The sequence below is a fragment of the Dendrobium catenatum genome, unplaced genomic scaffold, assembly GCF_001605985.2.
Source record: "Dendrobium catenatum unplaced genomic scaffold, ASM160598v2 fragScaff_scaffold_1567, whole genome shotgun sequence".
Taxonomy (NCBI): Eukaryota; Viridiplantae; Streptophyta; class Magnoliopsida; order Asparagales; family Orchidaceae; genus Dendrobium; species Dendrobium catenatum.
In genome coordinates, this window is record NW_021320029.1 from 83880 (window position 1) to 98944 (window position 15065).

A 15065-nucleotide genomic window follows, 5' to 3' on the forward strand; every position below is an offset into this window, starting at 1 on the left:
ATGTTATTTTTGTTGTCCTTTACACATGCTTTGTATATTCCCGCAAAGAAAAGGCTAAATTTAACTCTTTTATTTTGGCATTGAAATGCTTATGTAGTTTAAAGTTTTTTTAGGTTAGGAAATATTTATTTTTACATGTGATTTTGCTTAAAAACATTTCCAATTTATTCTTTCCTGCTCTTTGTTTTTGATAAGGAAACTTGTTATCTTTTCATTGATTTCCAGGTTTGCAATCTGACCAAAGAGTGCAAAGTTCAGAATATGAGCTGGTGGGTGCAGGCACTTGACATTATAGAACAGAAGGAAGACTCATCTCGTGAATTGATGAAAAAGATTGAACAGGCTATTTCCAGGGTTGGTTGCAACTCCAGATCATTCAAAGTTTCTTCAGGGTTAGTTCTACCTCACTTTTGCTTAATGGCCATTTTCCTAGCTACCTGGTGACATAGCTATGTGATGCGTAAGTTATTATACATGATAATACATACATGCATTATACTATTTATTTGCATAACAGTACATTCAATTTATATTTGAAATTCTCCTAGAAAAATTGAAATGAAATATTGAACCTACTCCAATACCCTATAAAGGTCCAAGAAAATCAGTTAGTTTTTTTGTATGTTTTTGTATTGACTTGAAGAATGAACTCGTGATTGAGTTTTCACTTCTGTATAACCTAATACTTCATGCTATTCTAAACCCAAAAAATTATGCTATATTCATTAGTTATGTACTTCTCAGACTATTAGCGTTTTCTAAGGTGGTTGGCTCCTTTATTTTCACATATTTTAGAGTTTGGCTAAAATATAATATTTGGTCGATTTGCTCTTCCGAGATTTTTAATTTTGGCTTCAATCCCATTGCACAATTATGGTTTTAGCGCTTTTGGTGGTTTTCTAAAGTTTGGGTGTTCTGTTTGAGCCATTCCTCTCTTCACTTTTAACAATACTTTCAACTGTCTTCTCAGAGAAAAGTTTTATCTCTCATGGTGAAAAGACTGAAGGATGATGTGCTGCAGAGGTGGATCTAGCGCCTATGAGAGCGCTTTTTTAACTACTTTGTAAACACACAAATGCCTACTTTCATCTGCTTTTGTCAAGAAATCATCATTTGGATCTTGTGAATCATCATCGTTGTATTTCTCATCTTTTGTTTTTCTTCTCCTATCAGACATTTATGACTCTTCATACATTTTTTAAGAAAATTTGTTGGCACTGATATAGGCAGCGTGTGTGAGCTTATACGCAGACGTTTTCAACACTAAACAACATTAAGACTATTATGCAACTAATGGACACCGTAAAATATTGACGTAAACATTACGAGACCCTTCTATCATGAAAACAATTTCAAAAACCTCACTTAACTAATAATAATTCTTGCTCCTGGAATTGAATCCTTGCACTAGAAATTGAATGATAGGTTCCAACTGGTTTGATTTTCAAGCTTTTGGGGTCTTTAATATCTTCAATCTGATTTTACGCCCTTGTCCAGCCAAGGGAAAATTTAAAGAATGATTGTTGGCTGCTGCTTTTGTCCCCAAATGGTCCAAACTCCCTGCCAGCAGGTTCCCAGGTCCTCTGTAGGCTGCTTCCAGCTGTCCTAGGTTGCAAATGGCAGATTCTAAGGTTTTGCTGGAAATTCCAGCAATCTGCAACTCAATTCTAGGAAAAACTAGGTAGATTAATTGCTACTTATAGGGAAAACTGCATTAACTAACAAAAGAAGACAACAGAGAACTTATGTAGAATGTTTCTTGGTTCAAGAAAAAGATGGCCAGTTGCTTTCCTGAGAATTACAACCATTGAAAACTTGCTGCCTTCCCTCTATTCTCCCCTCTTTAGAAACTCAAGATGTGAACATTTAGTGAGTCAATTTTCATTTTTGAGTTTTTATTTTACATTATCTATTTTAATTTTTTTGTTTCCTGATTAAAGTGTTGATCCTTTGACCTTACTAGAACGTGTTTTGTTCTCTAAAAGCCTGTCTTAGTTTGAGTTTGGTCAACCATTGCTTCCTTGGTTCAGTTGTGAAGGTTTGGTTTATTTCCCTATTTTGTCTTTAGTCGGGCTAGCTGTTATTAAGTGATCGGTTCTCTAGTTTGTTGTGTAGTTCATAGATGACTTCTTGTTCTGCTATTGGTTCCTTGTTCGGAGACATGCTACTCTTGCACTATTTTCACCATGCAATTGCTTTCCGATTTAGTTTTATTTGCACGGGCTGGAATCAACATTTAAAAATTGAGACTTGCAGTTTTAGCTTGATTTTATTATTCGAAAATTACTTATTATGGGTTTAGTTTTGATAATAAATAGGACCTAGCTAAGCATATAAAATTCAATCTTTGTTGAATGATTTTCTATTTTTTTTTTCTTAAACTTGTACGCGCTATTGTATGTGAATATTTTTAGTGCAATATAAGTGCTGACTACAAGTTATTGAGAAGCTTCTCTTTGTACCGGCATGAGGCCCAGATGACTTCAATCATTCTTCTTTATCATTTACTCTGTAATTGATTTTGCGTGAGTTTCTAAGATTTAGTTAAGTTTGCTGCAATCTTATGTTTTTTCTTGCGGTGTTAATTCTAATTATTGTGATTTTATTTTGATCTCAAGTCTCTTGCATAATGTTAGTTATGGACAATCTTTAAATTATCATTTGGTATGAGTTTTGTTTGTACGATTTTCTTTTAAAGATAATTTTGCATGATTTGAAGATTTGTGGATTGTTAAATTTTGATCTTTTGTGTTTGTTTTTGCATCGCTTCCTAGACTTATGTGAGAACCCTATACCCTAAGACGTCTTACATCATATTTGGTATCTAGCCCATGGTTGCTTCATCATGTCATTGAGAAGTAGGACATTAGGCATAATAATTTGGTAAATCAATAAAATAATTAATGTCTCAGATCATAAAGTCCTCACAAAATGAGGGCGAAATCTCTGGGTAGTGTCTTATCTACAAACCCATCTGCCTTCTAAAATTTACCTCGGAACTTAGTTCGTTAAAACTCCCTCGCCGAAAAAGAAAAGCAAGCGGAAGCCGAGGCCGAATTTTCGGAGCCCACACTATTGTGAGGCTCATAATTATATTCTTAGTATTGACAAGAGTTATAAACTTAGTGAATTTTTAAATTGGATAGTTACATTAGAATTTTTTGAATGTTGGAATTTGTTTGATTCTAGAAGATCTAAAGCTATTAAAGAAAATTAGTTGGGTATGCTCTATATTATTGCCAAGTATTCCAAGTAAAACAATGCAACATAGGTTGATATGAAATATAAATTGAAAGTGCAATTTTTGTCATATTCAGAGAATAATAGCACCAATTTTTTTAATCAATTTAAGACTTATAAATAAAATGAATATAATATGCTTGATATTATATAAGTTTTACACATCTTGTTATTAAAGCATTACTTACTTATAGACTATTCTAGTATTATTATCTATTTCATAAAAATGTCTTAAATAAGTTATAAGTTGGAAAAAAAAAACATCAGCTTTTATCTAATTTTTTTTTCGTATTTTGGTATATTAAAATCATTTTGTTAGAACTACAGTTTTTATGTCTAGGATCCCTAGGAAAAAAATGTTATAATTTTCTCTAAATCTTGTCAAACATATGTTGGCATTAGGGGTGTAAGTGAGCCGAGTCGGCTCGAGCTCGACTTGTTAACGAGCTTGGGAGCCAAGCTTATCGAGCCCACGAGCTTGGTGAAGCTTGGCTCATGAGCTCGCAAGTCGGCTCGACTAACTATTAGTATTTTTTAAATAATTATTATTTTTATTAAATTTGATTATTAAAAAAATAATATTGAAAAAGACAAAAAAACAAACTGCAACTTTTAAAATATTAGAGTTGAACATTTAAAAGTATATAAATTATTAATTTATATTTCTAATCAGCCACCTGATGCAAGCAAGAAATTAGAAAAAATCTAATTTTTGCTTGCAAGAAGAAACACTTCCTAGGATAAAAGAAAATACATAAAATACCCCAAAATAGACAAAATACAACAATTTTTATAAGATTAAAGACTCTTACAAACTTTGACACAAACACAAACATAAACATACACCTAAAGTTGCTTGACAATCGTCGAGAAGAAAGATACAGGTGGGGTGGACACTTGCGGAGAGAAGAAAGGGGTTAGAAGCTAAGACGAAAAATGTATAACTCGCAAGTTATCCTAGAAGAATGAGAAGGGGATACATAGCTCGCAAGCTATAAAAGAAAACCCTCAAGTTTCTTTACAAAAATCAGCACATATAACCTTAAAAAAAAAAAACTCTTTAAAACAACCACAAACATCTCCTATATATAGGATAAAAGGGGCAACCAAACAGCCACTATAACACTTTCTTTAAACCAATTAAAAGGCCAGAAATAATCCCATAACAGCACCCGAAAAGACAGCACAGGAACCGGGAAAAGCAACCACAGGAAAACAGCCAGGGAAGAAATCGAAAAGGTAGCACATAGGACCGGAATCAGCACCCAACAAAGGGAGGTAAAGCAGCCACGGGACTAGCATCTGTAGGAAACCGAGGGGCAGCTCAGGAGACCGGAACCAGCACCTAGCAAGGGAGAACCAGCCACGGGAAAAACAACACCAGGAAGAAAACTGAAGAGACACAGGGAAGGGAAAAGGAAAAGGCAGCCAATGGGGGAAGAACCAAGGGCCAATAGAGGGGGAGGGGGAATGAAATTCTTGAATATAGAGAACTTATTATAAATTAAATATAATTTTAACGATGAACCTGAACTTGTAATAAAAACTCTTGAATATGAATAAACTTTAATAGAATTTAAATTTGTTCCTGAATATAATCCTTAACTTCTTAAAGATACTGAATCTACTCCTGAATATAAATTTTAACCAACTATGCCCGATGACATTTATAAATTAGTTGAAGAATTTGATGGCTTAGCTTTTAATCAAGTTTTTACAAAGCTATGTCTACAAATTAAACTCAAATTAATTTTTGTCTTGATTCTTGATTTATGATTCACAAATACATAAAAAGAAACTTATGGTTGCTGAGATAATGAAATTGTATCAACATTTCAAAAGATTCATTGATGATGGTTGATGTAAGCACAGTAGATAGAAAAGCCAAACAAGGAGAACAAAGGACGAAACTAAACCAAACTCAATTCAAATAGTAGCAATCATCTATAACATAAAAAATCTGACGAAGAAAACTAGAATAGAATTCAAAGAAACAAAGAAAATAAAAACAACGCTATCCTCAGACAACCGTCAGAGCGGGTTCCTCACATGCATCGAAAAGTAGGTTAAGTAAAATAAGTGCTTAGGGCTAGCAAACCGATGGTCCACCACTGCAAAATAGTCCAACTGTCCAATCCCAAACTCGTCCAGCAAATGCTCCCAATTCAGCCAACAAACATCACCAAAGCTCAAGAAGAAGGATACAGATGGAGTAGAACTTGCGGAGAGACGAAAGAGGTTAGAAGCCGAGAAGAAGGGTGGAAATAACTCGCAAGTCTTTCCTAGAGGAGAAGGAGAATGGAACATGCTCACAAGCTTTTCCAAGAAGAACCCGCAGGTTAATAGCAAATTTGCTCTCAATAATCAACTTCCCTTCCTTCACAAAACATCTCATATTTATAGGCAAGGGAGGAGAAGCCTAACAGCCATAATGACTTTTCAAATTCATATTATAAATGAGGGAATTAAAAAGTTAGCAGTTAACTCCAGGAAACAAAGCACCAAAGCCATAGAAAAGCCCCCAAAAAGTCACGGGAAAATAGCCCAGGCGGAACCCGAAGAGGTAGTCGCAAGAACCAAGGAGGTCCGCACGGAACCGAAGCACCAAGGCACGGGAAAGGCCACCCAACACGGAAAACAGCAGCCAACCGGGGAAACCAAGGGGACAAAGGCTCAGAATTTTAAGAAGAAGGGAGGAGAAGGGACAAGACCACTCCATAATGAATCCAACTTATGAGCTTACCTTAGAACATTAATGAGCTATGTAGTTCTCCTTATGAATGAACTAAACTTCAGCTCATCATTAATGAGCTAGCAACTAAGAAAATAAGCTCAACTCCAATGAGCCATCTTCTTCCACACATCACCATAAGCCCCAAAACCATGGACCATAAGCCAACCCGTGAACCAGCAGCAGCCAAGGACCAATCGAGCCAACAAACCAAAGGTCTACCAAGCCCCAAGCACAACCTACCATGATCATTGGATGCTTTCCCATCATTGGATAGCTAAAAAAAATGAAAAGAACATAAAAACATACTAATGTTCAATATAAAATAAAAATACAGAATATTTGATAGCATCAATGGCTATATTAAAGAAAAAATTCTAGCCTTATTATTGCAAAAAAAAAAAAAAGATTACTTACTTTAGGGGAGGGAGTTGACAGGGGGAGAAAATATTGATATTGGGTCATTTTCTTTCTTTGGGGCGGTGCAAGTTATGAGAGACTACTGTTAGGTGGTCAGTGCTGGAAGAAGCATATTGGACTTAATTGGATTGAATCCTAGCTACTATCGGAATAGAAAATAGAAGATTATGAATTATTCTTTGTGAAGGAGTGGAATGGGTAATAGGGGTGCAAATGAGTCGAGCTCGAGCTCGAGTCAGGCCTAACTCGATCTCTACTCACAAGTTAAATCCTGAGCTCAAGTTTAAAAGGTGAGCTCAAACTCGGCTCTTGCCACAAAAAACAAGCTCGTCGAGCGGCTCAATTTCGCGGTTTGAGTGTGTATAGGTTCGCAGACGCAGTTCGCATCCGCAGAGGTTTGCCCATGCAGACGCATGCAGAGGTTCGCCCATGCAAACGCGTGCAGAGGTTCGCCTTCCGCATGCACATAGGTTGGTAGACGTGCTCTGCTCTTCGCCTTATGCTCGTTTGATAGTTTACGTCTGCCTAACAAGCCGCTTGACGAGTAATCGAGCCAAGCTTAATTTGGGTCAAAGTTGAGCTTGATAATCCAATGAGCTTGAAATTCTGCTCGAGCTCGAGCTCGAAACTTGATAAGCTCGACTCGTGAGCTCGTTAACAATTCGAGCTCGAGCTGGCTTGACCCATTTGCACCCCTAACGGTATATATGGGTACAAGCATCAAAGATGTTTGCAATGTTGATATATGGTTTTAAATAGAGTTTTCTGCAATAATCCTCTTAATTATCTTAAGCATGTAGCAACAAATTGGGTAGAACATATAGATGCCATCAGCATTATCAACGCTATACAACTATGAAACGAAATTTACCTATCAATCAGGTGGGGTGGCTATCAATTTAGAATTTGCAACAATTGGAATCTTTTACCAACTGAAATATCGTCTTTAGAGACATGGTCAAATTTGAAGGATGCATTTTTCTTGAATCTAATTTCAAAAGTTAGGTTTTCTGCTGCTTCCTTACACAAGTTTTGGTAATCTACACGGGTGTTAGCCATTGAAGTGGATATTTTCCAGCTTATAAATCAGAAAGTGTATTAGTATTTATTTTCTTGCCAGCTTATACTTTATTTTATAATTTATAGCATACAGTGCTGAATGGCATCTAGTAGTGTTGGTGCTTAGTGCCTTTGAATGATGATCGTCTTAATGATGTATCACATGGTGCATTCTCTTGGCAAATTCTTTCAACTAGAATGATTGAGGATCATGTGCTTTTAGCAATTTTTCAAGAGAACCTGGACAGTGTTATTATTGCTTTGAACCGTGATAAAACTGATTATTTGGACGGGTTCACACACTTTACAACTTAGCTGTATTTCTCCAAAAAAATTTGTAAGTTGATCTTAGGTTAATATAAGAGAAGGATCAAAATGATCCCTCGACTCTTTACGATGGACCAAAATGATTTTCGTCTATTTAAAAGTCCTACTTTAGTCTCTTGATTTTTTAAATAGGGATCTAAATGATTTCACACAAGGACTACTTCAGCCTCTATTTAGAAGTTAAAAGATCAAATTGATATTTTTATATAATAAAGGACTATTTTAGTCTTTCAGAAAATATTTGAGGATAAATTCAATAATTTTCTCGTAAATATAAATCTAAGGAAGACTTGATGCTGAAAACTTTTCCAATGAACTTTTAATGTAACACCATTGACCTTGATAGCGAATTTAATTTTTTAATCACATGATATGCAAGAAAAAAATGAACCAATTGCAAACTCTATTTTGCTGAAATTTAAAAAAAATATGGAACATGGAAATTTTTTCGTAATGATTCTAAATTAAGAGGTTAAAATCATGCAATAATTACTAGATGATGGTAAATTCAATAATTCCTTGGTGTTTGTAACTCTTAAGATCTAGATTTTCAAACGATCTAGAGAGGTGTTAGGGATTATGCCTTGCATTGTCCTTACTCTAGATGTGACATTCCGTTATTTAAAAATAAAGCTTGCAACAACAACATCAAACCTTTATCCCACTCCGTGGGTCGGCTACATGAATCATTTTTCCTCCATTGTGTCTTGTTAACGGTCAAATTTTCATTTAAATCTAATAAAAAAAATCATTTCTAATATTTAAAAAGAAAGCTTGCATTAAAAAAAAAAATTAACTACCTGATTTGAAACTAATGATTTTCTTGACTGAAATCGTTTCAAAGAAAAAAAGAGAGAAAAAATAAGATGAAAAGAAGAAAATTCATGAAGAAATTGGTGTAATTGATAACGTATAATAAATTTCTTATAGATTGTATGTAAATTTCATCAATGGCATAAGAAGTTTCACAATACCACTTGAAAGATCACTATTTCTATTTATAAGATGTAGAAATTTGTGTGAAGCTCTAAGGATTATTCCCAACATGAACTTATTAGTCTACTGGAACATTGCTTAGGAAAACAAAAAAAAAAACAAAAACCTAAATGGCTGCCCCTCATGGGTGTCATGATCATCCTATGCTACAGTTCTACGAGGAGAGGAGCGGTACTGGTGCCATAGTTGTCCTGGTTTCGCTTGTTCTCTGTGCATCTTTGGTGCTTTTATAGATGGTTGATGCTCCACATATTGATAGCATTTCCTCTTTACCCTGGATAAACCTTGATGTTGCAGTCAAGATGTTTACTTCAAGTTTTTTCTTTGAACCTTCAATAGTTGATTAGAAGTTAACAATGAAATAAGGGATGCATGCTATTACCTTAGGGATCATTTTGCATCATAGATTATTAGATTGTCATTTTAATTGTTGTTATCATTTGACTTATTTTAAGTATCAGTGATGACGACATCGAAGATCAACGGCTAAGATCGTGTCTATTTATTTTATATTTTATGTAGATCTCTTGTAGTGACTATTCTTATTGTTAGCATAGGGATTTATTGTTGAAACCATCCATGTATGCAACATTAGATTAAATTGACTGTTTCTGATTTTAACTTTTATGCACGTGATTCGTCCTAAGCTCGTCTTACCGCTCTTAGTGTTTTATTGCGTCGTTAAATCCAACATTAAGATATAATTCTTTGTTCCAGGAATATTACGTGTGCAATTTCCTTAAAGCAATTCATCCATGCATGTATGTTTCACATCAATCAGCTGTACCATAATTCTCTTTTTGTTTTACACTCTCACAAGTGAATATCATTGAAGATTTAGATTATACAATTGCAAAACAATTATAATTAGAGACTTCTAGGCAATCTCTAGGCAATATTGAGTATCGTTTTACAATTGCAAAACAAAATTATAAGACTTAGAGACAATCTTTATCTGTTTACTAGTTATATTATTATCTTAGAACAGTAACTTTACCTCCATTTTTCAAATCAGCATTCTGTGAACAATCAGAGTAAATAGATGTTGTAACTTGTAAAGAATTCCCTCCTTTTGTTGCTTTTCTTACCTTGGATAACCTAAAAGATCTGTTAATGATGCAGGTTTCGAAATATGAAAGGTTTGAGATACACCATGCAAGTTGGTCTTGATTCTTTAGAGACTTCTAGACAAGCTTTAATTACCCGACTTTTGCAAATTGATCAAACTATGGAGATGCCAGATAATGCTGATGTTGAACGCAAGAGATATTGCCCTTATTGCAGTGGCGGCGATGGTAACTTGTGCACTCATTGTGAATTAGATTTCGTGTTTCAGGTTTGCAATATTGCATTTTGCTTATCATTCCCACTGGAGTACGTGTTACAAGGTTTTTGAAGGTAATAAATTGCAATGCTAGAAATATGAGGCGAAGCTGTTTCTTTTGAGAAAAGGAAATGAGATTGGTGACATTGCATCGGTTGAGGAGGCATTGGACCATCAAAAAAGGAAGTATGCATTAAATAGTTTCTTTCGTAATGGCAAGGATTGTAGCGGATTGAGTGTTGATAATGGAGAAAGAAAACAGAGGCACGCCAAAGAAAATATTGAGGTTAATTTATATTTACACGGTCTATCCCTTTGTTCTGCATTGGCTAGCTTATGTGTTTGCATAAAATTTATCCTCCCAAGTGAAAGATTATGCTTCTATGCGTCTAAAATCAGAATCAGTCCATGAATTCTGATTTAACTTTTTTATCTTATCAATTTGGTGGAATTGTTTTGAATATGAAGGTGAACAAATATCTGATCTTGCATATTGAAAAAATCAACGAGAAGAGAAATGTATAAAAAAATTAATGCGTTTATAGTAATATCGAAGTTATGGGACCAAGTACCCTGTGCTTGTTTTTCTGGAATTGCGGCTGCAACTGAACAAAGCTTCAGAAAAATATGTCAATTTCCGTTTCATTAGTATTTATGGCTTCAAATTATGTTTTCTATCTGATGTTCTCTTTAAAAAATAGAAGCTGTAATTAGCAAGTTCCTTGCCGACAGTTACTAGATGCTTCCAAAGGTTACACTCCTGCATTTGACAAATTTTTTCAGTTCATATCTTGATTTAGCATGTTTTCATTTGTGCAGGTTTTGAGACATCCTTCAGAATTGGAGATTACTCTAGGGGTCATTAGAAGTTATTCGAAAACAATTTTGGGGAGACAAGATTATGCATTAGCTAGAAGACATTTACTACTCTTTGAGGTGCGTATTTGTTGGTACTGTTCTAGCACTACCCTGCCAAGTCACTATGTCCCCCACGCACCTATCCTGATGCTTTTCTGTCTCTCTCTCTCTCTCCCCCTTCTGATGCCCTTCTTGCTCATGCTGAGAGATGCTTGTGCAGAATATATGGAAATATTTGACTAAATGTTGTTTTATGGTTTGTCTGCAATTTTAGGCTTCATGCGTAGAGAATTTACATATATTGGGTGCTCAGGCCATGCGTAGAGAATTTACTCAAGCAAGGCTATTATCTTCAGAATTACTAATCTTCTATTGGGTTAATAGAAGAACGTGATAATAGCCTTGCTTGAGTAAATTTATTACTTTCTTCAGAATTACTAATCTTCTATTAACTTTCTACAGGCCATGCGTAGAGAATTTACTCAAGCAAGGCTATTATCACGTTCGCAAGCTCAGTTATTGGGTGCTCATGATGAAATCAAGCTGTCTACCTCTAGACTGCGGCTCAAGGAAACAGAGGATGAACCAACTGCTATAAATATTCTTTGTAGAGAAGAATTGATTCCTTGTAGCTTGCAATTTTCTAGTGATAAGTTTGCATCTTTGTCTTTGTTATCACGCATGAAAGGGCAACTTCGCTATCTGAAGGTATAATTATTATCGACATTTTCACTTGTATATCAAATTGCTGTCTTTTTGTTGGTTGAATTATGTCTGCATTTAAATATGAAGTATTCAAGCTCGTTTGGCATGTACTAACCAAAGTCATGTTTAAGGAGGCTAAGTAAGTGGTATAAAAAGCTTAGACTAAAATGCTTACTACGAGTCAAGAATGTATTGTCTGATAGGAGGTCAAATGCCAATGTGGTTTATTACTGCAGCCATACCATAGTTTTGAACAACTTAAACAGTGTAATCTTAGCCTGCTATATAACCATCATGCAGGGAAGTTGGCTTAGACAAAGTTATTTGCATTGATCTACGAACATTATTTTTCTTGATCATAAAATCTAGTAAAACTCCATAGGAATTTAAAAAATGAAACTATAAAAAGAAGTTTTGCTCTCTCTTCATAGAAGTGTTATTTTTAACTAATGTTGTAGTTTGCTTCTCTTTCTTATTCTACATTTGTTACTCTGACCAAGGCTTCTAAAATAAAAGGCAGTCGCAAGAAAAATTCAGGGCCTGAGAACCTTGCATTTATGTCTCCTCCATCTGTGTTGTTTGAAAGCAAAGGTGCAAGTGAATATGAAGTCTTAGAATAAAGTTTGAATCAATGAAAATTGTTTTGAAAATTGTTTTGCTTCTTTTTTGAAAATTTATCCGAGCCATCATAACATTTCTTCTTACAAAGTTTAGGTTACAATGGTTATTTGTTTTCTTATGCTTTAGTTTGGATAAGTAATGTGACCTTCACCTTTTCCTTCTTTAGGGATTGGTGGAATCTAAAGTGGAAATAAAGTATCGAAGCCAATTTCCATCTTCCAGGGATCACGATGGAATTAACATGTTAAACACTACAGCATCTGATGAAATAGAATGCCATTTCAAGACTGAAGATGACCACTGTCCCATTTGCCATGAAAAAATGGACAGCAAGAAGATGGTATTTGAATGTGGGCATGTTATTTGCTGTAAATGTGAGTACCGGTTCCTTTTTTTGTTCAAATTAGTTTCCATTATGAAAGTATGGCTTGGTCAAGATTTCAAGTTTGTTTTGATTGTGGCGTTATTCCAATAGGAAATTAGGGAAGAGGCCCCATGAAAGAAAATAAAAAAGTTTGTTTTGATTGGGTTAGCGGGATTTTGTTTTGTCAAGGGTGTTTGGGATTCTTGGAATTTCCAAGAAAATTTCTTTGAGCAGGATTTATATACCGTTTGTATCTTTTCAGCAAACTAAAAATGGTCATCATCATCATCATCATTGCCTTAACAACATTTTTTATTTTTTTCGTTGCCTTCACAACTTTTTTTATTTTTTTCATTGCCTTCACAACCTTATACCAACTATTTGGAGTTATCTTTATGAGTATCAATCTTTATTCATTCTTGTTTAATGCAATTTTAAGGATTTATTTTGGTTGGTGAAAATATGTTTAACAACTTCTAGTCATGCTACATTTGGTTTAGGGGTGTAAGTGAGTTGAGCTGGCTCGTGAGCCCGCTCGAACTCAACTCAATAATGAGCTTGCGAGCCAAGCTTATCGACCCGCGAGCTCGAGCTTGAGCTTAAATTCGAGCTCGATTGTTAAACGAGCTCGAGTTAGAGCCTGATGAGGCTCGGCTCGCGTGCAGGCTCGAATGATTATTCAGATTTTTAAATATTTATTATTTTATTAAATTTAAATATTTAATAAGGTTAATGATTAAAGTTGATTCTCGGAATATTAAAATAAATAAATAAATAAAACACAGAAAGAAAATGTTTGCTTTTTTACTTCGAGCGGCCACCTATCCACCAACACCTAAAGCATGCCAAGTTTATTTGCCAAGATTCACTCAAGAACCCACCTTGTAAATGCTATCAAATTACTAATGCTTTAAACCTTTGAGACACATGGTATTGGATTCAACTCTTAAGTTATTGTTCATCATGCTTCAATTATCCATACCTTTGAGTCTAGGAGCGGCTTTTTCGGCATGATAAGTCAATGTTTAATGCAACCCTTGACATCTATATCAAGCATGTATATGCAGATTAATTTTATAGAGATTAAACAAATCTATTCCATGGAGGTGTGATTCTCCCTTCTTTGCATGGTCACCCTCCTCTCTCTTACGGCAAGTACATGATGAACAAGATCAATCAAGAAGGCTTCCACTCTCCTTTCTTTTGTGCTTGTCCAGGCCTTCCCTAAGAAGACAAGATCAATGAGCATTCAAAGAGTACTATCACCTTCTTTCAAGGCGTGTTCATCCCTCGTATGAAAATTGAAATTTGATGAAGTATGGTTCTACTCTCTTTTCTACTTTGCTTGGCTGGTCCCTCTATTAAATGTATGTGAAGATTGTAATTAACAATATTCCAATGGTCAATTTCTTACTTTGGCTGACCCCCAAATGTTAGAATGTCTCTTTCTTTGTCACCCTCTTTGTAGTTCCAGAAACACAAGTACTATATAACCCTAATGATCAATCATTGAATTATTGAATTATTTTTGCTTGCACGTAAGTGAAGTTGATGGCTCCTTTTTAAAGCATATTGGTGAGATCTTCAAGTTATTTGTGAGATCTTCAAGTTATTTGTTGGAGAAATTCTTGGATGAGATTTTTGTTACACTTTATTTATCTATTTGAGAGCACTGGTTACTTAGTAAGTTTAGTTCTTTGAAGATTTTCCCATTATATGTCAGGTAGGTTGGTGCCTTTTTGTTTATTAAGTACAGTTAATTCTCTTTTTGCTAATTAAATATATAAAAAAATGTTGGTTTGTGTTTGTAAACCATTTTTTCTTCTTTCATGGTCCTATTTGTAGGTTGTTTACACTTGACAGAGAAAGTAATCCTTCACCCAGGAAAGTGCCAAAATTGGCTTATGTGTCCAACTTGTCGCCAACGCACGGTGATAGAGCATGTTGCTTATGTTGATGAGAAACAAAATAAAGATTGTGGCTCAAGGACCCCAAAAGCTTTACATGCTCAAGACTTGAATGAGTGTTCAATTGTTGTTCAAGGATCTTACGGAACAAAGGTTTTGTTTTTTTATATCACCTATGAGAGTTTTTTAATTATTGATGGCGCCTAGAGATTGACCTATTTGCATGTTAGGTCTCATATTGGAGACATATATCATATTATACACAGACGTGTGTGCACATACAAAGCTTGTTCATGGATGGAAAAGATTTTTTTCTTTTAAATTTTCTGATTTTTGCTCTTTATTACACTATCCCAGTTCATCGTGGGCCATAATTCATTATGTTCTACTACTAGTTGGCCATTGATAATGCTTGCTCATAATATTTTTTATTGGACGATCAATACATTTTCATAGTAATTACAGATTTTTATACCAAAAAATTGCTCAAATCGAATGAAATTTAAGGTGAAT

The 15065-nt window shown here is 34.8% G+C and overlaps 1 protein-coding gene across 3 annotated transcripts in view; it reads left to right on the top strand.

The window, feature by feature from the left end:
• The window catches only part of LOC110102920 (E3 ubiquitin-protein ligase SHPRH), a 40850-nt gene that overhangs the window by 17688 nt on the left and 8097 nt on the right, over positions 1-15065 (top strand). For all 3 annotated transcript variants that reach the window (XM_028700648.1, XM_028700649.1, XM_020831439.2), the window contains exons 11-17: positions 226-392; positions 9896-10109; positions 10192-10383; positions 10917-11033; positions 11418-11663; positions 12448-12655; positions 14491-14705. In XM_028700648.1, the coding sequence (XP_028556481.1) occupies positions 226-392; positions 9896-10109; positions 10192-10383; positions 10917-11033; positions 11418-11663; positions 12448-12655; positions 14491-14705 (1359 nt within the window). The remainder of the gene's footprint in view (positions 1-225; positions 393-9895; positions 10110-10191; positions 10384-10916; positions 11034-11417; positions 11664-12447; positions 12656-14490; positions 14706-15065) is intronic.